A 27,526-nucleotide genomic window follows, 5' to 3' on the forward strand; every position below is an offset into this window, starting at 1 on the left:
ACATTTCCAGCAGTGGTGTTATTGAATATTTCTTTGCCTTGCAGGTCAAAAGTGTGAGTTGTGGCTTTGTGGACCTGAATTTACACTAGCTGATATCTGCCTCGGAGCCTTGTTGCACAGGCTCAAGTTCTTGGGACTTTCTAAGAAATACTGGGAGGACGGCAGCCGACCCAACCTGCAGTCCTTTTTTGTGCGAGTGCAAAAACGCTTCGCTTTTCGCAAGGTCTTGGGCGACATCCACACGACCCTCCTGTCGGCGGTCCTACCCAACGCCTTCCGGATGGTAAAAAAGAAGCCGCCATCCTTCTTTGGGGCCTCTTTTCTCATGGGCTCGCTGGGCGGGATGGGCTACTTTGCCTACTGGTATTTAAAAAAGAAATACATGTAGTGAATGCCCTGTTGTTGTGTTAAATGTCTGTGTATTTGTGTGATGTTTCAACTTTTCTGTAATGTTTTATGACTGCAGGAAAACATAATGAATCTATATAGAGAACACTATTACTTACCTGGGTGAACAAAGAAATATTAAAACATTCCGTAATAAGAAATTCTTGACAGCACATTTTCTGGTTATCAAGGCCTTCATGGAATTTAATTTCTGGAAACTTGCAGCTCTTGTGCATGCAAGTCCTCATTTAACTTTTGTTGGAGGCATGCATCAGGTCCGCTTACACTGAAATCTTAAAGTAGAAACCCAGATAAAACATTGAACACAATAACACCAACAGGGGTTAACTGACCTTCGCATGCCACTATTATAATCATTATTCATATCTGCTCTTCACTCCTCCATCTGCCTGAGGTTTAACCAATAAAACCACAGGAATATGTACAAATATTTTCTGATAAGTGCTGTGCTGCCAGAAACTGCCAGATGAAATGATGAAAGGATGGAGGCAAACTTTAAAGGAATGGTTTGACATTTTGGGAAATTTGCTGACTAGCTTTTTGCTGAGGTGTAGATGCAAAGATTAACACATTCTTGTGTGCGGATGCTAAATATGAACCCGGGAGAGGGCTAGCTTAGCATAACATAAAGACTGGAAACGAGGGGAAAACAGTCAGCCCGGCTCTGTCCAAAACTAAGACAATCCTGCACCTCTGAAGCAAACTAATTAATGCAAAAACCAAAGAGGTGCAGGATTTAGTCAGTTTTGGATCCCGAACCAGGTTAGCTGTTAGCTGCAGGTTGCACCTCACATACATCACCATCACTAAAAATGAGATTTTCCACGACAACTAAATATCCAGCCTCAGAGTTTAGTTTAACAGCACCTAATGTTGGCATGAAGGTGCCAGACCTGTCCACTACATAGGAAGCTCTGGCTAGCAGTCAGTTAGCTTAGCATTAAGACGAGACACTACGTTAATCATGTCAGACAACTATAACATCTACTGTATCATAAAAAAAGCTACTTTTAACTCATTTCAAAAGCTGTAGATGCATTTTCTAATCCACATAGCTAGAATTTACATTTGTCCTTGCTCTTTATATATATATAAATACGTAAAATACTAAATATACTCATAAAACTGTGGTTTGTCTTCTACTAACTCAGCAAGGAGATATGTCATTTCCAGCTACCTTCATTGATTAGGAAACAGATACAGTATGGAAAATGGGCTACGTATCTTCTTCATTGTTCACCAGAAGAGTATTTTTATCATCCAAACCTACAAAAAAAAAATCAATAGTTCATGAAACATGTGGTCCAAACATTTTGAAATTTCAAGTGTTTATAGGTGTTTTGAATAACTGATTGGTCATTCTGACTGGTGATTAATAGTCACCCAGTAGGGAATGGAAACATGACAATGCTTAAATAATTGTAATAATAATATTAATAATAATACAGTCTCATGAAGGACAATCATAGTGTTGCATTTGATTCTACAAACAGAATTAGAGTTTAAGAGAGAAGCTGAAATCGTCTTTTCCCACCTAAATACAACTGAAACTGTTCAGCTCTGTTTAGGTTGGAAAGTGATGCTTTACAAAAATAGTTGGGCTCAGCATCCCTGGAGTATACTGACTGCTTAAATCTTCTTTTTAAAAAAAAAAAGACTTTTCTGGGCTGGCTGGGTACATATATTTGGGAAAACGTCTGCCTAGCACCGTGACCTGAATGTAATCCATAATAATACACGAGCATAACTGGATTGACCTCTTTAGTCACACCTACAGCTGATTATGAACCCTGCTGCTACCGAGCTCCTCACAAGTCCTGCAGTCAAACCTCCTGTTCTAAAACTGTACTAAATACGGTGAAGTGGAAAAATATGTAGAATGGAATTGCACTTTACTTCATAGTACAACATGCATTCAAGTGCTACTTAAATATAAGTAACACTGAATAAAGAATAAAGTCATCTATTTTTCTCATTGCTGTGTTTTGATCTAAAGTTTAAATCCCTGAAATAGCACAAACACCTATTTCACTCTACTGTTAACATACATTTGGACGGCACTGGATGCCTCACAAATTTTAGAATATGCTCCACACAAGACCTATACAACAAAAGTAATAATGTCTTACAACTACATCTTGACACAATGTCCCTCCACTAATCTGTAGATAATGAGCTAATAATACAAGAACCACTTCACATAACACATTTGTAAGTAATCCATTTACCAAAACCACTGGATGAACCCGGAGCTTTGGAACAACTCAGCAGTTTGTCTGGTTGGTCAATCCTGTCTGCAGTCTTTATGGTAAAGTGTGGTGAAGAAATCACGTCATCATTATGAATCAAATGACAAATGGGATTAAAACTTCCATTATTCACTCTTTTCCCTCAGTTACTTCACAAATAGATCATCATCTCTCAGTTCAGTTTTGAACGGTTCATGGTTCGGTTTTTGCTTTAGAATGTGATTTTTGAACAAAAACTGTTAAAAAAGACGAAGATTCTAATTGAACAGCTATTTTGGCAACTTTGGAGATATCTATGTGAAGTATGCATAGACAGAAGCCACAGGCCGATGTATTGATGTGGATGTTCAGCATCAAGAGCAGTTTTTAAACTGAATACAGACAATATGTTGTCTATGACATTTTGCTTAAAGGTAATGTGTAGCGTAGCTGATAAACTATTGCGCCGTCTGATGTACTAAAAATAATGTGACTGAACTGTAATAGTGATTATAATCATTAAACAGACTTACAAGGTGCTTTAGAAAACATTAAAACATACAAAACTTTAGAGAGCAACAACAGTTTAAAAAAAAAAAGGCAATAAAACATTAGTAAAAACAAGAAAAGCACTCAGACAACACAGTGACGCTATGATACGGAAATCTTTAACAAATCCGTGGATCCAGATTATAAACTGCAACACTGCTGAAATCTAATGACCTTGTGTCATTTCTGACCTTCCCTGAAAACTTCATCCAAATCCATTATTCCGTTTTTGAGTAATGTCGCTAAGAGACTGACAAACGTACGCCGATTGTCACACAACTCCACCATGTTCATTGGCAGAGTAACAACGAATTATTAAAAACAGTGATGACAAAGCATTAGGAAAGGGATACAATGTTATATCAATTGTGTATCCAGGTGAGTTTTTTTTAAAGATTTTTGAACTAACAGATTAATTGAGCTGTTCTGACAGTCAGGGGGAGCATTATGGGGCTAAAATAGGAAAACGATTACCCTGTATTTAAAACCTGCACTGTGGGACTTCCAGCAGTAACAGAGTCTCTGTTTGAGGGGTCGAGGTGCAGAATAAGGTGTGAAGAGTTCAGAAATGTAGAGTGGAGTCAGACAACGTAGTGATTTAAAAGTAATCAGCAGAATCTGAAATTGAATTCTCTACATAACAAGGAGCCAATTCAGCCAGGACTGGAGTTATATGTTCTCTGGGTCAGTGACCACCCACATGTGCAGAATACAGAAATGAAAAACGAGAAAGTTTGAGTCATATTTTATTGTAATTCTAAAGCAAAAACCCAAACATGAAAAATGAAAGAGACAATTTCAAACCCACTTTTCATCTGATTCATTCTGGTGGTGCAAATCAAACAAGTAACTGAAGTGTCGCACAGATCAGCAGCCATCTTTTCATTTACCTCTCACATATAAAGCGAATAGACGTTATTTCCCCAAAGTGTCAAACCGTTCCTTTAACTAACACCCAACACACAATAACACACAGAGACACGTGTGCGCTCAGAGTCGGTTTATTTAGAGCACCACGGATTGCACAGCACACGGTGGTCCACTGTCACTCTGTTTGTCGCTCAGCAGGAGTTCAGGAAAAGTGGGTGTTTAAAAAGTTACACTTAGTAGTAAAATGATAAATTCTGCATCTATGGCGCGATAGTGTTGCGTTAGCCTTAGGGTGTATATTTCATTGCATGGGTACTTTCTTATTGTGTACGCGTTTTTGTGACAGGTGGACACTGAGGGTTTTGTGTTGCCCAGAGGCAGAATTTATGATGAAATGAAACCCCAGATTTCTAAATATCACGTTGCTAATTGTAACCTTTGAAGCACCTGCACTGCACAGCGTGTTGGAGTTGGTCCCTCAGCAATACTCAGCAAGAAAAATCACTGGAATTTACTGCTGTTTGTTTGTCGCCGACTCCTCCTGACAGATGCAAGATTGTTTTTACAGATAGATATTTTTAATTCTCGGTTATTTTACCATGCTGATTTTTAAATGAGCTCAGAGGTTAAACAAGGGGAAGGAGGGAGGGGAACGAGCTGAAGGCTGCAAGACGCGGAGGGGAGAATCAAGCTTTCTCCTCTCGGCTAGCCGTGCCAGCTGTCTCGTTTGTTGATGCAGTGTACTTTTCTTGCTCCACATTCTGTTCACCCTCAACGGGAGCCTTCCTGCTTCTTCTTAGTCCAATTTTCAGGCTTTTAACATGTCATAAGTCTGCTCCTGAACTGTGCACTCTTTAGGTTTAACTCATTATTGTGAGGTACTGGCTGGAGTTGTAAGCTGCTTTTGGTTTTATGGCTGGTTATGCAGACATTCTTGAAGCGCACGCTCGCAGTAAAGCATTTCTTTCGGGCTGGTTTGTCAGGATGCTGCCACAGAAAGCGTCTCTACAGGTGGTGACTAGCAGCACACTGCAAAAAATGTTGAACCAAAGACGATGATCAGTGCGCCTTTAGTAGAAGCACCTCCTTTTTGTGTCATACCTGATCTGATTTTCATTAAGAAAGAAAAGTCATTGTATCCAAATTCATGTTTGGCACGTAGAGTGCAGGACAGATTCAACTGTTTAGATATGCAGTTAAGAAACAGGGAGGTTATTTGGTTTCAGACTGCTCCTGCTTGAGCAGCAGTGATGTAAATGGCACAAAAGAAGATTAAAAAGTAAATATATATGTAAAATGTTCCTAGTTTGGAAGTAAGAAAAAGGACGCGTATGTGTAAAGTAAGACTTCCAATCGCAAATTAAGCATACAATTCACTAAATTGTGTAGCGACATTTTGTTATTTCTGTTGACTTTTCGATGTTCAAATTCATTTTGACACTGTGGGAGCAAACGTCAAGAACCGTCATAACCAGCCAATCATTGTGAACGCTTGGCATTCTTTGATTACTGCAAGCACAGCTGGTACGACTCCACTTCCTCCTCCGGCTGAAATCGTGCTACCTGAGGGGTTGGATCTGTACTTCTTGGATCACACAAAGAGTTCAAGTCGAGAAATCCTAGTTGTGATTTGTGGCCATTCTATTTCACTATAGTATTTTTTTATTTTTTACTTTTTATTTTTTATATTTCTATATATATATATATATGCATTTATTTATGGTGCTTTTTATGATGTTTGTTCATAAGCCTTAATTTATTCAGTTGCCATCAATGACAAATAAATAATGAAAATGGAATCTACAGAAACAGTTTATTATTATTATTACTAGTTTGGCAAAACCCATTGAGGTCCCTGCACTGTACAGTTTGCAATTTTGTATTTGACATATGAAAATACACACACCAACACACGCAAATCAAACACACTACTGTATACCTAAATTTACCAAAATTCTCCTCAACAAGATTCCTTATTGTCCTCAAATGCTAAGAAAAGACCAAACCCATCAATGTGTTGGTCCACCTCTCAATACTGCACTACTTTTTACACCTCTTGTTCTCAACACTGGCTTCTACAGAAGACATGAAGTTGTAACAATTGTTTGTAGCTGTTAAAATAGAAATGACAGTGTAGTGTTCACCACAGGTACTGTCACACATAAATTAATACACACATGGTGTACTGGTGAGTATTTACGACAGCAGGATGGTGTATGTGGAAATGACAATAAAATGCACTGGTAAATTGCGTGTTTTTTGGGTAGCAATAGAACTTAATGGCACAGACAAAGAAAATTAGAGTTGAAACAATCATCATCAGAAAAACTAATTTGCACAAAACTACTTGAACAGTTGAAAAAAGCCGAACATTTTCTGTTTCTAGCTGTTGTGTTTTGTAAACTGTATCTCTTTGGGGTGTGTTTGCACATCACCTTGTACTATTGCTAGGATATTTTTGACCAACCAATTAACTGAGAGAAATATTTGGCAGATAAATGGATAATAAAATAATTGTTAAATGCAAAGAAAGAAAATTTGCTGACCTATAACTAACATATATATATATTAAAATCCTCTTGGTATCTGATATTCTAAATCAATAACATCTACTGTACATTGGTCTGCAAAAGTACACATCGTCAGCGTTTTACAACTGGGGCTGTAAACATTCTCAAGTGTTCCCATTCATATCTAAAAATCTGCGATTACTCAGTCTTGAGTAAAGCATCATAAGGCAGACAAACAACGGTGTAGCACACGAGCCACAGAGGCTGAAGGTGAGAGGCTGAAGCTGAACAGCAGAGCAGCTTCTTGGTTTTATCTCAGATTACCAAGAGTCATTTTGGGATGCGCAGCTGCCAAACATAGCGGAGGAACTGCCCTGCAAGTCGGTCATCTTGTACAAAGCGACCTTTCTGTGAAGAGGGAATAACTTAAAATAGCTTAAAGTGGCCAGCTTGGACCCGGACAAATAACGCCAACTGTAGTGTGTTGTTTTGACGATTGCTGTAACAATGGCAACAATTTTGTACAGGATGGTCGGAGCTCAGCTCAGGCATGTTGTTACTCTTCTTTTGGGAGACACGGAGGAGGGAGTCCTGGTGACAAACGCTTTAGATACCACACCCGATATGTCAGATACCACCCCATCAGGGCGCATAGGGTCCCTAGCAATTTGTGCAATGGCTCATGGAAATAAACCGAGGTGCAAGCAAACATCCACACCCACATGATCATGATCAAATTCAAGGCCACGTACAGCAGGTTGAGGACCATCCTGGGTAGTGCAGACAGACTGGCTGTTTTTAGGGAGGCCATCGGGGCCGTTTCCTCCATGATGAAGAGAGAAGAGTAGGCCAGGATGAACGAGTGTCCCGAGATGTCGTGGCCGGACCAGTGGAAGCCGGCCCGCCTGCAGGCAACTTTGGATGTAAACTCCAAGTTGACTACAGTCAGGTTGTCAGTTTCAAAACAGGAGCCAGTCACATCCTCGATGTAGAAGAAGGTCTCTGTGCAGACGTACCAGACAGCTGTTGCCACTGCCAATGACAGCAGCCGCCGGCCGAGGAAGGAGACATTCCTGCTGAAGGCGGAGTTGGAAAGGAGGAGGAAGGGTGTCAGCAGCAGCAGCGTCCACCCCCAGGACACTTTGACAAAATACCTACGAGAGCAACAGGGCAGTGACATGAATAAAGTATTCATGATTCCAGCTCATATGTACCTTCATTCCTTCAATTATCAGACCTGAAGCAACTCTGCATGGAAGGCATCTCCTCTGATTTGTCACTCTTCATGACAGCATCTATATTAACTTTGAGGTATACTTATATAATCAGTGAGAGAATTCATTTAGTAAAATCATCATTTTCTTGATGAATACTCCCATGTTTACCAGAAATTACACACAGTGTCAGGGTTCAGCACTAACCTTACTTTGTCTACTCATTCAAACCTGAAGAAAATCTGTTCTACAGTAGTACAGTGGGCGACAATGCAGGGCAACAACTGTGTATGCCATTTAATAAAATATTGTTTATTTAGTCAATTAAAATAAACGAGGGAAAATTCCTGTTACAATTTCCAAGGTGACTTCTTTGAATGTCTTGTTTTGTCTGACCAACAGTCAAAGCCCCCAAAGTATGCAGTTTACTTTCTTGTGGGTTAAAAGTAAACATCAAATCCTTATATTTGAAATGCTGGAAGCGGTAAGTTGCTATTTAGAAATGTGTTGTCATAATCACTTCCAAGACAACATGCTTAGAAGAAATATTTAGAAACAAGAACAAAGAAACATTATTTGCCTTTTCTAATTGTACCTAATCCAACTAGAGTAAACTTCTACATCATCCATCCAGAGAATTCTTTCATGTAATTGTAAATGGGATAGTAACCGAAGTGGTTCGTGTGAAAAGATTCTCAAACATATTTTCTTCCAGTGTGAACACAGGAAATCTTCATAAAACTGTCTCCACTTCATAAGACACTTCCTAGCAAATGTGAAGCATTCAAATATTGAATGTTACTTATAAATGAACATTTTACTCATAAATGTAGGTTAAACAAGACTGTGTAACCATTGCTGAATCAGGCAATTGCATGTAAACTTCTAAGTTTAGGTGCATATAGAAGCACACATGAAGAAGAGTCAGTCAACTACCCAGTGATTAGACTTCAACAATCATTTATCTTTACTGCGTAGCATTAGCCACCACAAACTATTAGCCAATCAAGATCCAGTCAAACAGAGCAAAAATTGACAAAATACAGTTTACTTAACTATTAATTATTTGCATTTCTTCTGTAAAATGTCATATAGTCTCGCTTTCAGTAAACGGGAAAAATAAACGAGTAGCTTTACTACTATGAAGGCAAAACGACCAAATATTTAAAGATTTGGTTGGTTGATTGAGAAGGACTTCTATCCTTCGTTTATAGTGTTTTCATGAAAATAGCTTCTTTTAGTTCAGACTTTTGTCTAGTTTTAAACGTGACCTGTGCACAACAAAAGAGACGTCATCGGCAGCTATCGGTCATTCAGGTTACCTTTGACCTACATCTGCCTCTCTGTCTGTTTCTGAATTAAATGACAGACGGAATTAATTTTGTCTGTCATCAGCAGGTTAGCTGTGAGTGAGCCACAGGTGCAGCTTAACTCAACTACCTGTACGTCTGCTAGCTAACCTGCTCTAGCTTCTGATGACACACAACACTGAGCTCTACTCACACGTTCAGGGCGTTTCTGCTGCTGCTGAAATACGTCTGCGGGACGAGCTCCAGCTCTTTCAGAACTGAGCCCACGCCTGAAATGAGTAAAAATATCCAGTGGAAGTGGTGTCGGACGGCCGGTATCCTCCACAGTGCCACCAAGTTGTTCACAATGACATCCACCGCCGCCATGTTGACGCCAATGACCAACGGCTGAACCGGTGTGGGCGGGGCAAGAGCAGGAGAGTCTCCGACGTCACTGGGACGCAACCAATGAGGCTTTTACTTCTTCTTCTTCTCTTTGTTTTTACTGACAGAGTGCAAGCCTTAAATGCATTCCGCAACCTACTGTCCAGAATGATAGAGCACTTTCTAATAACCTTAAGACTTAGGTTTGTTTGTGTATATAAACACACACCAGTCAAAAGTTTGGACACACCTTCACATTCAGTGGTTTTTATTTAATTATTTTCTACATTGTAGATTAATACTGAATACATCAAAACTACTGATGATTAATCTTCAGTATTAATCTACATTGTAGAAAATAATGCAAAAAAACATTGAATGAGATGGTTTGAACTTTTGACTGGAAGTGTATATCTACATATTTAAATATTAAGGTTAAGATCCTACAAAATTATATGCAATACAAATTAACCCAAGCAACGTAAATGTTAAGGGTTTATAAGATACAATGTTATATACACTAATATTCAAAAGTTTGGGGTCACTTAGAAATGTCCTTATTTCTTAAATAAAAGCCTTTTTTTCCAATGAAGATAACATTAAATTTGTCAGAAATACAGTCCAGATATTCATACTGTGGTAAATGACTATTCTAGCTGTAAACGGCTGATTTTTAATGGAATATTTACACAGGGGTACGGAAGAACATTTCCAGCAACCATCACTCCTGTGTTCTAATGAAAAATTGTGTTAGTTAATCATGTTGAAAAGCTAACTGATGACTAGAAAACCTTGTGCAATTATGTTAGCTCCTGAATAAAGTGTGAGTTTTCATGGAAAACATGAAATTGTTTTGATGGTAGCGTGGTAAAACAGATTACCTGACGAATATAAGAATCAAAGTTAAGATCCCACAAAGTTATTCATGGAAAATCCAAATAATACAAATATTCTCTTTTAGTAGACATATTGATGAGACCGGAACAGAAAAACTCCCTTTTAATAGGAAGAGACATCCAGTAGTACCAGGTTCAGGAAGGTCAGATGTCTGCTTTGACAGGTTTGGTTGAGGGGTAAGGAGAAGGAAGAACAAACACCAGTGCAAGTTAAAAAGCTGGCAGCTGCATTCTAAGCTAACTGTAGTATGGTACAATTAGACTGTATCAACTTTGTATTAATACATTGATATAAGCACAAATTGAAAGTTTTTTCTGCTTTATTTGTGTAGTTATATTGCAACACCTCTATGATTCAAAGTGAACTATCATGCTTTTCATTTTACATTTCAACAGCTTTTTACAGTTATTTCACCAGTTAAGAATTTTAGCAAGAAACATTTTTAAAATATGTTGTATTCTAATGTATTATACTTGCAGAATAAAATTAGCTGCGTTGAGACCAAGTGCACTAGGAAAATGCCTCTTACAAATTGCTTAATCTGTAATAATCACAATCTAATGATAATACACCACATTGCACATTTTCATACTTTGAATACATGTTGCTAATAACACTCAACTGTTTTTTTCTTGAATTTCAATTATTTTCAACAATCATTTTACTAGCACTTGGTGCCACTCTTACTTTTTAAGTGAAGGATCTCAATATTTATCAACACATATCATATGACAAAAAATTTTAAAAAAAAATCACTACTCTGCACACATATTACTCCAAAAAGTGAAACATAAATCAAGTCAGTTTCCCACAGTTTAGTAGCTGGTTTACAAAAAAATGGGTTTTAAAAATGGACATAGCAGTTTCTGTCTAATGTATGACATCATTCAGCATCCGTGTTTGAAGCCTTTTAAAGTCTCAGAGACTCACAGACAGACACAGTGGTTTCATGCTCTGAGTCAGGTTTGCTCAGATGAAGTTTAGCATGTGGATGTAAGTCAAAGGGTCAAGATGTCAGGTTTTGTGCTGCCAGCAGACCACAATACATAAAGCTAAACCCGACCACAATAACAGACACAACTTAGTCTGAGACTGTCGAATGTAGCTGCCTCCCTTTAAATGCATTAACATGTGTTTACTGACCTCAGGGAATGTTACTGCAAATATGAAAAAAGCCTTTTGTGTCTCCAGAGGAGCTGTGTGAAGTCAAGGATACTTACTGATGCTGGTCACACAGGAAACCTGAATCTCCCACCAAACTGAAGGGCTCTGTGGGTAATACAAGCTGCATGTTTTCACAAATAATAAAAAATACATGGAATTGAAAAGACACCGACTCTTGTTCAACTGCATTGATTTTGGTCCACCTTAAAAATAAACACTATAAGCTGAACAGCTAAACAGGACTGCAATGATAAATCATTTGTGATAAGTAATTTCTGTTTGTGGAAGAGCTTTATTAAGTTTGAAAGAATAATCCCTCCCAACAAACTACGTGTAAATTTTATAGTTTTAAAAGGTAATAAATATGTCTAACATCTGGGAAATTGATACACTTCTCTCCAGAGAAGGATTTTCTCTAATCCCTCTCTGGAGCGTCTCACAACTGCACTCAGAACTCATTACAAATCTAACAACAACCAGGTCCCAGTCTAAATTTGTCACATGCAGATGCTCTGTCTTGATCTTTATGGTGCCAGTTTTAGCACACACGGTCACTTTTTAACATTTAGGAATGTTTTTGTAGGATTAGAACCTTTGGTCTATATTAGTCAGGTTAATTCTTGGTATTTATAATTATGCAGGGTCTTACTTTTAATTTTATGTATAATTAATAATACTGCAAGGTCTCAGCCTTAATATGTTTTATAGTCAGGTAAAATAGTATTGGATATAACTTTTGTAGGATTGCTGGGAGACACATAGTGACCAGAAAAAGTGATCTCAAGTATTATTTTCCTGGGAAAAAAAACATCGAAATATGTAAAATTTTATGCACAGAGATGAGCTTTTTGGAGGGACTGTAAGGTGTATGTTTAACACTATACTAAGAAACCAAAGGCCAGATCTTTCTTTTCTGCTGGTCAGATGATCATAGTAATCTCTCATAGTGTCTTCGCTTAGTAATGGTGATGTTGTGTATATACACGTCTGTGCCTCAAAATTTAAACTTTTTGACTGATTTGAGCAAGTTTCCACTTATGTCCAAGCAACCACATGCAGCTCTCATTGCATCAGGTTACAGGACATTTGAGGAAATACTGCATGCTGAGACTACAAACTAAATGTGCGCCTTATAAATTAAATGAGATAGATCACTGATGTCTTGGAATCCTTTGTAGTATTTCTTTGTGTTTTGACAGACTGTACACACACTACATTTATCCTGTGGACGTCTTTTTAGAATATGGGAATTTAATAATAAATTCAAGAATAAATAAAAGCATAAAAAACAAATGAGGTGTTTAAATTTTTACTGGCTGTGTGTAAAATGTAAGGGAATCATCATTGCTGATGATGGCAGAATCACTGCTGATGATGGTAAAGTTGAGTCCAGCTCTTGCAGAGACATTTAAATTGAACTGGAGGATCATAAATTTTCCTTTACAGCATCTGAATGCAGAACAAAGTTTGTCCCTGATGCACTCTGACTTGGCAAACAAGCCTCTCCTGGAAATGTAATTTTCCTGGCATGTCTGCCATTTGGCTGATTGTTCTTTCACTACTTCTGCCAGACTTCAAATTCCGTCACAAGGCAAAATGAATCTAAATCTATACTAAAAGGTTTCAGGTTACAGTTCAGGCATCTCACCATAAGGTCTCAGGTTTCTGTGGTAATAGTTTTAAAAAGTCTTTGAGACAAAACAAGAAAAGGGTTCATACTTTGCCTCCATTGCTTCCACACAGCGGATATCTCTGTGGGAACATGCTAAAGGCAAACACTGAAGGGATCCTGGTTGAGTCAGAAAATCTCAAGCAAATATAATAAATCAGATGAAACATTCAGAACTCTCCTGCAGACATCTTGGCTGGTTGATCAGAAGGCGCAGTCTTTTCTGTGATGAGTGGAAAATGCAGCTGTGAATAATTACAACAAGCTCTTCCTGCTGCTGCTCATTGACCTTTACTGTCCATGTGCATGCTTACACTGCAGAAAGAAAACCACTTATTGTAATACACAGTTTTGCTTTGATACATTGTAGCAAATCATTGCTAAAATACCACAGCAGTGTGCTGTTTTTATATGGTCAAAATGATCAAATGGGATGCTTTTTTGGAGCCAAAACAAGAATAATTGTTAACAGCAGGCTACTTGAAAAGCTGACTGTGTGAACTGAACAAACATGATGAGGAAGCGCTGTCAGATGAGGAAATTAACTTTACAATAATGCAGTTAGACAGGCCATTTTTCACAATGCATTATATTTGTGCATGTATTTTAATGAATCTAAATTTGATAATTATTCTCAGTTAGAGACTTTTAAATTAATAATTTAAATTAATATTACACTAGGCATGTAAGTTCTAATCTGTTTCTTTTTTTTCTCAGCATTTCAGAAAATACAGATAAATGGATGGTGCATTTCAAATATAAAGGAAACATCTGTAAAAGAAATAGGGAAAAATCTATTTAAATTACTTTATTTTTTACAGTGTAGCAAGTATGTGAACATGGAAGCAGTAAACAGTAATGCTGTCTGTAATTGAGTTTTCACTCTGTCATTGGCCTCAATTAGGAAAGATGCTGAAATGCTCTGTAGAGCTGAAGGGAACTTCAACAGGATGATATTTCTCTGTGGATCATCACTATTTTCTACACATACCTACAGGAATTTTAAAGAGTGTTTGATTTAAGCAACATCTGTATTTACAGACACTTAAAGCACCTGCATGATTCCTGGGGGCAGTAATTCAGATGTAAGCACTGCTGTGAAACTGCTGCAGATTTAGATATTCAGGAGTCTTTTGCTGAGCCGCCAGCTGCTGTGCAGATAATCAGACTGAGATGAAACGCCTGGATGACACCTGGAAACCTGTGGCTCTGGAGCCTCAGATACAGTTGGTGCAAGATTTGTTTTATGTTCCCTCTCAGGTAAACACTGGAGGCCATCAGACACGACAAGGTCACAGTGAGATTCTGTATGTAAAAGCCCTGCAGTGCCTCGACCCAGACAGACGATATCATGCTGCGGGAGGGGGGGTGTCTAGTCTGGCTAGATAGTCGTCCTCTCCCTGGTTTGACCCACTTCTGAGCACCTGCAGGAGGCTCACTGCTCAGATTTCATGAATTGTTAAGACTGAGACCTGACACCACCCGGAGACTGCTTTGTGATTGGGGGTTTTCACTATGACTGAGTGCCGGTTAAACTATTGGAGTTCTTCTGAGTGTGTGTTTGAGAAAAAGGAACTAAAGCTGCAACACATACTGTATATCTCAGTGGTGATTTTAATAATGACATATTGCAGACTCACCATGTGATGCCTTTACAAATATCTGACTGATATTTTATGAATGATTGCTTGTTTGAAACTTGAATGCTCTTTTCAGGCTGGTGAATTCTGTATGGGAAGCATCCAAACCACTGAATAAATTTACTCTCTGGCTGCACTGCTTGAACTTTTGCTTCCCTTCAAATTTTTGTAACAGTCCTCAGTCAAATTTCCTGCACTTGCTCTGCAGTCTATCAGTCTGTCTGCACAGCAGTTTGATGGATATGTTGCAGCTCAACGTTTCTCTACTCTTTGATGTGTGATGATAGAAATATTAACTACATGTCAAAGCTGACATGTATGTGGGCTTTGCTAAATTTAAACACTGGATGCTAGAAATGCACGACCTTGCTCTCAGCAGGTTAGATGATGCTCAAACTCCTTGATCCATTCAACTACACTGATATGATTCCACAGAGAAGTGACGGACAGGATCAACGTATTAAACTTTGATGTAAAATAATAACAAGCAGAATATGAAGTATAGTTCAAAGGGTAGAAATACAACCAAAGATTAAATAAATATGTAGTTCATGTTGTTGACAAGCAAGTGAAAAGTCGGATGTTGATCTTCTGTACACCAAAGTTCATCTTTGCCTCTCTGTGCATTTTACACACAAAATGTCACAAACTCTGACTGCACCCTGCTGAGCCTGTGTGGAAGTTTGCCTCAAGCCTTTGAAGGTAGACTTCAGAGAGAATACCTGACTAACCAAGTGACACACAAGATGCTTCAGAATGACACTGTGTACATTCAGGTTGATTCCAGGTCTTCTGAAGAAGATAAATATAGGGCTGGATGATGTAGACCAAGTAGGTAATGTGTGAATCCACATAACGAAAGGATTAACCAACATACTGTAAAGTGTCTCAGTCAGGTGTTGGATCACCACGTGCTACCAGAACAGCTTTAATACTGCTTGTTCTTTTCTAAGTAGCTGAACTCTACTGGAGGAATGAAGGCCATATCTCCAAAAGATGTTCCTTTATTTTGGTGGTTTGATGATGGTGACGGAGAGCATTGTCTAACACGGTGATCCCTCATATCAGGTGGGTTGATATTTTTGAACTTTGAAGACCACAACATATGATTCACATCATTTTCATCCTCATCAAGCCATCCAGTGACCCCTCCTGCTCTACAGATCAAGAATTTGTCTTCCTGGAAGAGAACGCTGTCATCAGCATCAAAAAGTTTCATAATAGGCTCAAAGTGATTACTTACAACAGTTTTATATTATTTATTTATTGGTAAGGGGAGCAAGTAGACCCAAACCATGTTGGCAAAACTCCCCCCAGAGCATGACAGAACCATCAGATGGCCTCACATGAAGGGTTCAGATTTTTCCTTTAGTGTGTCACCTATAAGTCGCTCTGACTGCTGAAGTCTTACAATAATAAATACTGCTTTACAATTTACATTTAAATTTTGCATGTCTTGTGTTTCATGTTTCACACAGAATTGCAGGACTGTATTTCTTCATTCATACATTTCAAAGTGAGGAGATGAGGATTGCAGAATCAGTGTCTTCTTTTTCGTCATCTCTTTAAATCCTTTTTATAGATTTGTCTTAATGTAAAGGTGTCTCTTTTGCTGTGCAATGGCATTTTTGGTGCTTCTACTGTTTTACGTTAATTTATTTATATATGTTGAAATCCCATATGTTGCATTTTCTATCTTCAACTATGTTTTTCAGTTCTCCATTTCTACTTTTTAGGCCTCAGTTGGAAAAGTGTCTACCTGAATCTGCTCTTCTTGTGGTTGGTCTGTCAAAGCACCTTGTTAACTCTGTTCTATATAAATAAAGTCATTGTTAACTGGACCTCATTGGAGGGCTGAAGATAAATAGTTCTCACCCTTTGTGACATTTCCAGCTATCTTGCACATACTCTTAAAGATTGGCTGACCACTGGTCAGTTTAGATGACATAATCCAGCAGTTTTAGATTGCTTCCAAAATGTGTCAGCACTACATTTTCAGAATGGCATCATTCTTATATTCCTGTTTTCATTTCATGTTCCTTTTGTGTCTCTGCATCTGAAACAGGTGCAGGCAGTGCAACCTGGCAGTCAGTCTTTTGTTACAGTAGATTACACATGGTAGAGAATCTTCCTGGAACCAGCAACCTTTGGAGATGCACACTGACTCTGCAGCCACTTCTCTCCCTTTTGTTGAATGTGCATTCTTCACTAGTCTGCTCAATCAATCCTCAAGGACTTCCTCTAAAGACATTTTATTGTATTGTATTGAAACAACCCTGGGAGGTCTGGAAGCAGCCAAAACATGTCCCTTTGTAAAGTAGCTTGAAGCTCTAAAATAAAGGCCTCAAATAAACCCTGTAAATTAATGTTTGGGCTGAACAAAGAAAAAAAATCATGCAACATTTTCATTCAGCCTTTTTGTCATGGAGCCCCATTCCTGGCTTAAACCCCAAAGCACTCCTATCTCGCCAACATGTGGCTGTCCCCTTCCTCTGGTAGCTGTAGTATGAAACAATAAGAAAAGTATAGTAGAGAGCGCAGAACTCCAACAAGGCTGCAAAGTCGATGAATAATTCTGACAGATAAATCCCGATAAGACTGCAGTGGTGGATTTGTAGTAGGATCACAATCATATGATTGTCAGCAGGCAGCTGATGTAGTGTTCACTTGTTGTCATAGTTACAGTGATGCCGTGCTAAAAATCTCGCAGGAACACAGAAATCTTTAACAAATCCATGGATCCAGACTATAAGCTGTGTCACTGCCAACATCTATTCAGGTGGTCCTTGTGTCGTTTCTGACCTTCCCTGAAAATTTCATCCAAATCCATTATTCCATTTTTGAGTAATGTAGCACACAGAAAGACAGACAAACGTACGCCGATCATCACATAACTCTGCCTCCTTGTCGGAGCACAAAAAAGTGGATGTTATATAGAGTATTACTGATTTGTCTATTGACCGTAAATAACCCTTTAACCAACCCAAATTCTGAAAAGAAAGAAACTACAATGTACATTAAAATAGTAATTTTTCGTTCTTATAATTACAGTGCACTGCAAAACATCCTGAACAACTCCTTGGCAGAGTAGTGGGGGGCAACACCTGGTGGTGCAACCAGGTACTACAGCCAATCTCCAATGCTTGACGTGGATATTATGTTGGAAAATGATATTGGACTAAGAGTCTTTTCAGCAGATAGTAAATTTAAAAAATAAATACTCAGATCAGATTGGGATCAAAACAGCTTGATTGGAACATCCCTCTTTTGCAGAATGCACTAATCTAACTTTACAGAATTTAAAACAAAGACATTTGTAATTGGTTCCAATGATGGTTCCTTTAATTAAATATTTCACTTCTCTTTTCAGATTTTAACAGCAACAACTTTAACTCCTTAACTACAAAGCCTGATGATGAATAAAAATAGAACACAGCTCTGATTACACATATAAATACTGTACATTAATACACACTGAAATTTCACCATATTTCCTTACAGTACTTTAAAATACTATAAATAATTATTACACAATGTGGTATGAATGATCATTGAGGGAGTCATGTAAATTGTTACAAATTTCTTTTCACAAAACAATTCAGAAGCAGTGCTGATGCTGTTAAAAATGATGTTGGCCTGAAAAATATTTTATGATTAAGATTTATGTCCTGAGAGGTAATTTCCTGTGTTTGTGACTTTGTTTGAGGCAGAGAGAGAGAAAGACAGAGTTGGTAAGTTTTGGAAGAAGCATACAGGAGGGTTTTGTGTGTCAGAAACCCTCTTGGCCCAGTTAAAACTCGCTGCCACTTATGACAAACGGACTTGTTTGCAACGGCTCATACTGAAGTGAGGATCTCCTCTGTTTCTCTGCTGCTCGTCTGGTTTCGTCTGCTCTGTGAAAGGATCCACCGATGAAGGTATGAGCTGCAAATCTGTCTGTTTTTTATAAGGCGTATATGATGGCTGATGGATGTAATAGTATTCTAATAATTTACTGTGAATATACAGCCTATTTCTAAGAGTGAATTACTGTTTTTTATTTCCAAAATATGGCTGAATACTTTAAAATCTGATGCTTTTTGGAGCTAAAAACAAGAATGACTGTTAACTCAAAGCAGTGACTTGATATAGGCACCTTAAATCTTATTAACTTTAACCTGATGCTCTGAGATCGGTTAGTTTTACTTTTGTTTTTTTAATGCTTAGCTAAATTATTTTCTTGGTTTTTAAAGGATACATTGCTGCATTTGCATATATGTTCCCAAACCATAAAAATGATAGTCTGTCATCCTCTGTTCTAAATTAATTTATTTGTTTTGGTGTTGTATGCAGTTTAAATGTTAAACAGAGTCGGTAGATCTCAGTTTTGGATCATAAAGATTAAAGACACGTCCCAGCAACTGTCCTGGAATGTTCAGGGAACGCTGTGTTTGCTGAAGCTTCCTGCTTTCTAGGATTGTTATTTATGGCCTCTGTCTGCAATTCACACTAGCGTTTATACACTTCACAACAGAAAAATGTTGTCATTTACAAGCAACTACACTAAAAGTTAATGTTGATGAGAGAGGCAACACGGTTTATTGCTATATATCCCTGCAAGGTCTAATTAGATGATAAACTTGATACTCTGCTGAAGAATACAGAAATCTGTTACACAGTAGATTCACTTGTTAAGTAAGTAACAATAGCAACATTGATAAAATACCAACAGGATTTTATAGGATTGCTGTTATGGTGGCTGGTGTGAAAGGAAAATGAACACATTATTGCTAATTATTTAAAAAAAAATAAACACTTTAAGTCAATTGTGACTGTATGTTGCATAATTTATCATGTTTTCTTATTATTATATGAAGGGAAATTTGCAGGATTACACTTCTTCTGTGTTATATGCTCACTGAGATTTTTTTTTATTAGCAGATCAAAAACAATAATTAAACAAAAAACAAAAATTGCTAACTGACAAAATGAGCTTTCAACTCCTCATAAAATCTGATTTATGGACACTGCTCATGAAAAAACCGAGGAACTGCTTGTTATGAGGTTAAACAAGCTGAAATCTGCACTGAATTGGTCATTTACATGGAGCTTCCTTCACTAATGGCCCTCACTGCCTCCTCCACAGGGCTCAGATGGCTGCTGCTGCTGTTCAGCTCCTGTTGGCTGCCACCCTGTGGACGATGCCTCACATGGGAGCTGCTGCTGCTGTGCTGTTGAACTCCACAGAGCTGCTCAACACGACCAGCGCTGCAGCTGAGATACAGTCTGACACGAGGATGCTCAGTGGAGCTGAGGGTGTGTCTCGCAGCAGACGTAGGCGAGCCATTTCAGCCAGAGACATGAACGCCCTGCTGGATTACCACAACCGAATCCGCTCTCAGGTCTCCCCGCCTGCTGCTGACATGGAGTACATGGTGAGATGCTGGAAGGTGCATCAGAACAGACACATGATACTCTCCAGAAGGGGATTTTTTATTTATTTTTTTTTGGTCTACAGTTGTACATGGTGCAGGTGAGGCAAGATCCCACAGAAAAAGAATGCAAATGATATGGCTGCTATGAAGAATAACACAAAATTGCATTAAGGAGCAACACACCTAAACAACAAGAAAACAGTACAAAAAACATGCAACCACACTGACACCCATTCAATTAGGAAGATTTCAAGAAAATTACAGTCATAATTTTAAGCTTTCTTAGCATAAAACCACATTTTAAATCAGGCTAAGTCCAATTTCGAGATATCTTGTGTTGCTTTGAACATCTATTTCACCCCATTTCAGAGGGAAATGTTATATTTGACTCCACTACAATAACTGAACATCTACTTTTATTTTTAAATTTTTGCTTCAGTTCGCTGTTCACCAAACAGTTAAAACCAAACAATACAAAACAGATAAGATAAGATAAGATATATTTTATTGTCCAGTGGGATGATAATCAAACAAAGAGTACACAATGAGACATAGAATCAGCTAAATAAATCTGAAACCATACATGAACTCATTAACATGAAAAACATACATCCACACTTTTGTAAAAACAAGTTGTTCTTGCATTTGCCGCCTCTGTAGTATCTAGTTATTGGTAGTTATCTATAGTCTGAAGATGAAATATGTGAAAGATCTTTCAGGTGAAAATAGCACCACCAGTTACAACAATAAAATGTTGTTTACATGTGAGGCCATCAGTAACAATAACCCACAAGAATAAAATATAGTAACTGGGGCAGTTTTACCCCAATAGTTTGCTTTGACTGCAGAGTTTTTCTTTCTTAGAAATGATGGTGTTTTTATTATTTTTTCTCTCTTCTTTTTCTTCTTACTGAACATAGTGAAATTAGCATCCCCTCTCTTATCCTCTCTCTGTTTTTCATACAGCTGTGGGATGAGGGACTTGCTAAGTCAGCTGACTCTTGGGCTTCACGATGCGTTTGGGATCACGGGCCGACACAAGCCATGAAATATATGGGCCAGAACCTGTCGATCACTTCAGGAAGGTATTGCAGAGCTATCAGATTTACAGTCTGCACTGAATACAGATTAAAATGATGGACCTCGTGTGAAAAGAAACAACAGAGAGCTGTTTTGTACTGCATGTACTATATGCTAATGAATGGTTTAATGCGGCAGGTACCAGTCCATCACAGATATGATCAGGTCCTGGCACAATGAGAGGCATCATTTCTCCTACCCCAACAGATGCGCTGGATCTGTGTGCTCTCACTACACTCAGGTACATTTACTGCTTCACGGCTTGGATCAAATTAAACATGATGTATGATGATAAGGAGATGTCTCCTAAAATGCAGAAAATGTGAAAAAAATACTAACATGGATGGTTAAATTTATCATACTAAGGCTCGAAAACAGGAGAAACCTAAATGGAATCAATATTTTTCAGCTTTCCTACTTTACCACACAGTTTTACTTGGCAGGCAGGTTGACGCAGCATCTTGGAGAACTTTAAACAGTTTTTCTGTGGATTCAGACAGTCTCACCACCTTCTGTCTGTGTGTTTAATCCCAGAATCTATGTGGAGGGTGGAGGTGGTTATAGAGCATTTTTGAGAGAGCAGGGAACTTTGGCTCTTCTGAGATTTACGTTTAATTTAATTTAATTCTCCCCTTAAGAAATTTAATGCCCAAAGTAAAAACAAATGCATAAAAGTGATGGATTTTGCATGGGATGCCAATGACAGTCATAATATCTCTCCGTCCAGGCTTTGTTTTCCTCATCAAAGTCCACCGCCTAGCAGGACCAACACATCAGTTTTGATGAACAGAATAGTGGTGGGTTTTAGGGTGAGCCTTAAGCCTAATAACATTCAATTAATTTTTATTGTTTGGAATCTGATGGTGACTAATAAAATAATGATGAGGTTTATTTGGAGCCGACAATCTGCTGTCTGAGCTAAGTTCACTCATTCAGTGACTCTATATCTGTTTATACAGCAACTCTTTATACGAAAACAGAAAGTGGCTGAAATATTCATCAGTTTTATGATTGCTGTAAATGATTGGTGCCGTTTTCAAAGTCAAACGGGTTAAATAAAATGTGATTATTGTTGTGGACATTTCTGCATAATAAGTTTTCAGGAGCTCAGTGGTTAGCACTTTGGCCTTGCAGTTAGAAGATCCCCGGTTGACGTCCTGGCCTTCTGGGATCTTTCTGCATGGAGTTTGCATGTTCTCTGTGTGCATGTGTGTGTTTTCTCTGAGTACTCTGGCTTGCTCCCACAGTCCAAAAACGTGCTGAGGTTAATTGGTAATTAGAAACTGTCTGTAGGTGTGAATGTGAGAGTGATTGTTTGTCTCTATATGTAGCCCTGTGACAGACTGGTGACCTGTCCATTGTGTCAGCTGGGATAGACTCCAACCCTCTCGTGACCCTAATGAGGATTAAGTGTAGTATAGATAATGGAGTTTTCAGATGAGTTTATCTCTTGTAAATGTATGGTTTCACTTTATTCATATGAGCACCAAAACATGTGTGCTGGTTTCTCTTAGATGGTCTGGGCGGGCACCAGCAGAGTGGGATGTGCTGTCAGGAAGTGCTCCAACATGCATGTGTTTGGCAGCATCTGGAGAGAAGCAACACTGCTGGTCTGCAACTACTCTATAAAGTAAGAACATAATGGAATACATTGGTAAAATATTCTTATTCACTTTCTTGCCAAAAACAAAAACTCATGGCTGTAACAAAGGAAGCCTGGCAGTAAAATCTACTGTTTAATAAGTGAAAACAACTCAAAGCACAATCCTTGGACAGATAGTTTACAGGTGTAGTTGTGCTTTTCACCATGCGTCACCATTATCAACAGGAAATCTAAGAGGTATTGTTGAGGTTCTTAAAAGACAAGTCAGGTGAAATTCAGTATTTTTTAATGGAAACAGATCCCACTAAAAGACTGAGACCAACAATAAATGCCTCTTCCTGTTTGTGTCTCTCAATATATTTTTGTCTTCTGTGACATAAAACTTCACTGGGTCCCAAACCTATTAAAAACACATCAGTGAGGCACACTGTTTCATTGCAGGACATGTTTCATTATGAACTGGACCTTACTTTGAGTCAGTCCTGTCCTGCCACTCACAAGAACACCAAATATGAATAAATCTGCAGCTGGCAATAGTCAAAAACAAGCACACTTTTAACAATAATTTCGGGTAACAACTGTCCAGTTGTTTTAAGAACAATTGAGCTATTTTAGGAAAAACATGCACTTGTTTTAAAGATTTATATCCTCAGTAGTAACCGGCTGAGTAGGGAAATGTACTGAAAGACAAACTGGTGGTTTGGGTCTTTTTATTGATGTTTTAACTTGAGCAAACACAGAATAATGTCTGCCTTACATCCTTAAATGTATTCTGAACTATAACGTGCATCATAACTGACTTATTTTTGTTCATCATTGTGTGTTTCAGGGGAAACTGGGTGGGAGAGGCTCCCTATAAGACTGGGAGGCCTTGTTCTGTCTGTCCGTCCAGCTATGGAGGCTCCTGCTGGAGGAACCAGTGCTCACTGAACACAAAACCCAGAAAACTCTAACAAAAGACAGAAGACATTAACACAGCAAGATGTTTTACATAAAATTTTATTGAAGAAGGAAAAATAATTAGCTTTATCTGACATAACAGTCGCATATCAGGACAAGTTTGATGAACATAAAATGACACAGCTGTCCAGTTTCACTATTACCATGTTTTTTTGTAAATAGCTACTTATGACAGACAGTTTATCCTCATTGCTGTTGTTTATCCACATCAATAAAGAAATAATATTGAAAACAAAAATATTCTTGTAATATATGAAATTGTTTTTTTGTTGTTATTTTTGCACTGTTACTGATGGATTTGAGATCTTCAATGACTTCTGAGAGGCATTAACATAAAAAATAAGCACTTTTACTGCACAGATTTCTTATTCTAACCTTGGATTGTTATCTTTTTAACCTGATAAATAAAATATTTTTCTTTATTCAGCATGAATGTCAAGTTATTTCTACAGTAAAGTGAGAATGTGTTTAATCCAAGGTTGTCTGTCTCCTTGCTTCACTGAACATTAATTAAGTCATAAATAACTCATGTCGCCGTGCAGACGTATAAATAATCTGCTGTTCACGACCCGTGTTTATTCACTGCTGCTGCAGGAAATTTTCTGTCCTTCATTTCACCTCATTACAGGTCACCATTTACCCATCAGAGACTTTCCCTGCCATAAAACTGGTGACTAATGCAGCTTTTATGGTCTAAACTATGAGGGAATCAGCTGCTCCTCCCAACTCATTTGTGGATACACACACACACAAACACACACACACATGTCTGGTTCTTATATCCCCGTGGGGACTTACCATTGACTCCCATTCATATCTAACCCCTAACCCTTACCCTAACCCTATCCTTAACCCAGACCAAAACAATGCCTAACCCTAAAGAAACTTTTTTGCACTTTTACTTTTTTCAGTAACAACAACATGGCCAAGAAAACACTGTTTCCCCCCTTGGGGACCTCATTTTTGGTCCCCACCGTGACGAGAGTCCCCACCGAGATAGCGTGGAGTAAGGTCAAAGTCCCCACCAAGTCCCCACCGGTATAGATAAACATGCACACACACACACACAAACACACACACACACGTAAAATATATAAAAACCAACAAACAAGAAAAGTTGCTCACAAACGTGTAAAAAGCAGCTTAGGTCAGCACCTTAGTAACTGTTTATTTAACACCTCTTTGTTCAGAAATGGAGCTCGGCTGTAAATTTCCTGCAATGGGGATAAATTAAATGGTCCTACACTTTTGTCTCTCATAACACTTTATAAATTTACTGACAGTTGCTGTGTGGCCAAGTAGGTGAGTGTATTTTCTTAAAAAGACTAGAAACAGTGGAAAATGGTAACAAACTCATCCCAGCACCACGTCTCAAGCTCTTAAATTAACAGGTTGTCATTTCATTTCATTTGTCTCATTTCATTTTCTGCAGTATTTAGAAACTAAGATAGAATGTGGTAATTAATGAGCATTAGATGTGTTTTGGAAGATCTCACTTTTCTCATGTTTTCATGGCCAGCAGCATCAGATACAACATTTATAAAGCTCTTAAATCAACTTTTATGTGCCATTATTCTGATCAGAAATTACTCTGAGAGTTTTTTTCCTGAAGTTCATGATATGCACTGTCATGCTTAGATGGTGATGCAATAAAGCACGCATGGTTTATCAAAGTAAATTACTAATGATTGCCTTCGTGCATTAATCATTCATCAATAATACAGTGTCCTAATTCTCGGAGATGCTACGCCCCATCTAGTGATGGCAAAGATATAACATGAACCAGACACACCTTCCTCAGGTCCCAAACAGCCACAGGAGCAATTTGTGAAGCTCTTCATTTAGAATTTTTACAATATTACACATTTTATCTTCGAGTTGGCAAAAGCCAAAATGTCAACCAAACAAATGAAACCAACAAGATAAACTAACCAGAAGTAACAAACCAATACTCAGTGCTTTATCTTCTTAACTAACATATATGGGAGAATATAAAAAAAAAAAATAGATGGATTTCCACCTCTAAAAGCTTCAACAGATTAGAAGAGTCCACAGTATATCAAGTGCTACAGCTACAGAGCCTGGATGGAAGCATGGCTGGTTGGGAGGTGATGTGCTCAAGCAGCACTATGTTGACTCCTCTTATTAATTATTAATTAATTATTGTCTGCTGCCATTAGTCAGGAGGCGATCACCCACACTTATACCTGGGGAACATCAGCTGTTTTACACCATGAAAAAATGTAACTGCAGTTTTAACAGCATGATTCATGTTTTCCGGGGAGCTCATGCAAAGTTCCCCCTGGCTCTGATTCACTGGATATAGACTCTGTATCAGCCATATTTATTTGGATTTCTCCTTCCTTCCACTATCTGTGTTTTACCGTTTTTAAAATTTATCTCTGACAAGCAACCAACATGTTGAAAAAGCCTGACTGAAGCTTTGGATCATTCAACAAGACAGGCCTGCTGCTGGATTCTGGTTGGGGGGGGGGGATTCTAGAGATTACTAGAAAATCACTAGTGTGCTTATTTAGACATGTAGTCACATTCAGTTGCTGTCAGATTAATTAATTAATTAATTAATTAATTAATTAGTCCCCGACAGAGGCTTATTTTGCTATGTTAGCTTGCTGTAGCACTAGCTAGCAGGGGTGTAACAAAATGGTCAACTCACGAAACAATATGAAATACGAAACAGGGCTCACGATACGAAATACTCACGATATGAAATAAAGATTAAAGAAAATCCCCAACAGTAGGATGTTATGCAAAAATCTAATTTTCTTTATTTTCTACCTTAGGCAGACATACAAAAATAATGCTGCATCAGTACAAAATAAATGCTCTTTGAAAAAAAAATGTAGTTTTTTCCCCTCATTTAGACTACAGTGCAAATACAAATATAAAATCTCAATAAAAAAGTGCTTTGTTGTTGTAACAGTCAGGATAACTACATTCTTGAATGAAAAGGAAAACAAATAGCAGTCCTAGGAGCTGCAGTCTAGACCTATAAATGTCTGAACAGTGAACTAGTTGTACGACGAACTGTAGCGGCATATTTTGCACACGGTTTTTGTTTTACTCGCAATCTTGTCACCGTTCTCTCGTCGTTTACATAGGAAGCTACAACCACTTTATTTGACGAAGGAGCATCAGCTAATTCCTCAACCTCATCTTCCTCCGTTTCGAAGTGAGTGTTTTGCTACGGTAGGCGAGGAGGGTCAAAAATCATCAGTCTCAGTGGTGCGCGGCGCCCCTTCGTGTTTTTTATTTCGTGTTTTTATTTCGTGCCTCTTTGAATTTTATTCCGTCATTTTTTATTTCGAAAGAAACATTCAAACATCAATGGTAAGGCACCTTGTGATAAAGTAAATAGAATATCTGTTAAAGTGGTTGTGCCAACACTAGCTAGCTACTGTAGCTTGAAGTTCTTGCTACAGTCAGCTAACCGTCCCTGGTGGTTGGTGATTTGGCTTTTTTGTTTTTATCAGGAATAACAGTGACAAAAAAGGCACAGTGAAGGTATCACTCTTGTTCTGGACCCAGATATTGTAAACAAATTGGCAATAGTCAAACTGTTAAAAAACTAATTTCTGAAAATGTTAGCTAACATTTCTGAGCAAACATTTTAGCTAACATTTTGC

At 38.1% G+C, this 27,526-nt stretch overlaps 3 protein-coding genes across 3 annotated transcripts in view; 2 read left to right on the top strand and 1 right to left on the bottom strand.

The window, feature by feature from the left end:
• The window catches only part of gdap1l1 (ganglioside induced differentiation associated protein 1-like 1), a 31,434-nt gene extending 25,580 nt beyond the window's left edge, over window positions 1–5,854 (top strand). The window contains exon 6 of the mRNA XM_022209693.2: window positions 45–5,854. Coding sequence (XP_022065385.1) covers window positions 45–388 — 344 coding nt within the window. The 3' untranslated portion in view covers window positions 389–5,854. The remainder of the gene's footprint in view (window positions 1–44) is intronic.
• On the bottom strand, window positions 5,855–9,496 carry fitm2 (fat storage inducing transmembrane protein 2). The gene is made up of 2 exons (XM_022209694.2): window positions 9,283–9,496; window positions 5,855–7,719 (listed from the first exon to the last, which is right to left on the bottom strand). Exons 1-2 carry the CDS (start codon window positions 9,453–9,455, stop codon window positions 7,122–7,124), a joined length of 771 nt encoding a protein of 256 aa, XP_022065386.1. The 5' UTR covers window positions 9,456–9,496; the 3' UTR covers window positions 5,855–7,121.
• Window positions 9,497–18,636: 9,140 nt separating this feature from the next.
• On the top strand, window positions 18,637–24,297 carry r3hdml (R3H domain containing-like). Its single transcript, XM_022209692.2, has 6 exons — window positions 18,637–18,739; window positions 19,948–20,236; window positions 21,203–21,321; window positions 21,455–21,557; window positions 22,831–22,946; window positions 23,749–24,297. Exons 2-6 carry the CDS (start codon window positions 19,955–19,957, stop codon window positions 23,870–23,872), a joined length of 744 nt encoding a protein of 247 aa, XP_022065384.1. The 5' UTR covers window positions 18,637–18,739; window positions 19,948–19,954; the 3' UTR covers window positions 23,873–24,297.
• The last annotated feature ends 3,229 nt before the right edge of the window (window positions 24,298–27,526 follow it).

The sequence above is a fragment of the Acanthochromis polyacanthus genome, chromosome 6 (genome assembly GCF_021347895.1).
Source record: "Acanthochromis polyacanthus isolate Apoly-LR-REF ecotype Palm Island chromosome 6, KAUST_Apoly_ChrSc, whole genome shotgun sequence".
Taxonomy (NCBI): Eukaryota; Metazoa; Chordata; class Actinopteri; family Pomacentridae; genus Acanthochromis; species Acanthochromis polyacanthus.

Excerpts from the sequence above, each read along its gene's own strand:
- fitm2 (XM_022209694.2), bottom strand. The coding sequence starts at position 9,455 with ATGGCGGCGGTGGATGTCATTGTGAACAACTTGGTGGCACTGTGGAGG. Across the intron at positions 7,720-9,282 it reads AGCAGAAACGCCCTGAACGT|GTATTTTGTCAAAGTGTCCT; the intron begins GTGAGTAGAGCT and ends TTGCTCTCGTAG.
- r3hdml (XM_022209692.2), top strand. The coding sequence starts at position 19,955 with ATGGCTGCTGCTGCTGTTCAGCTCCTGTTGGCTGCCACCCTGTGGACG. Across the intron at positions 21,322-21,454 it reads CTGTCGATCACTTCAGGAAG|GTACCAGTCCATCACAGATA; the intron begins GTATTGCAGAGC and ends TTAATGCGGCAG. Across the intron at positions 22,947-23,748 it reads GTCTGCAACTACTCTATAAA|GGGAAACTGGGTGGGAGAGG; the intron begins GTAAGAACATAA and ends TGTGTGTTTCAG.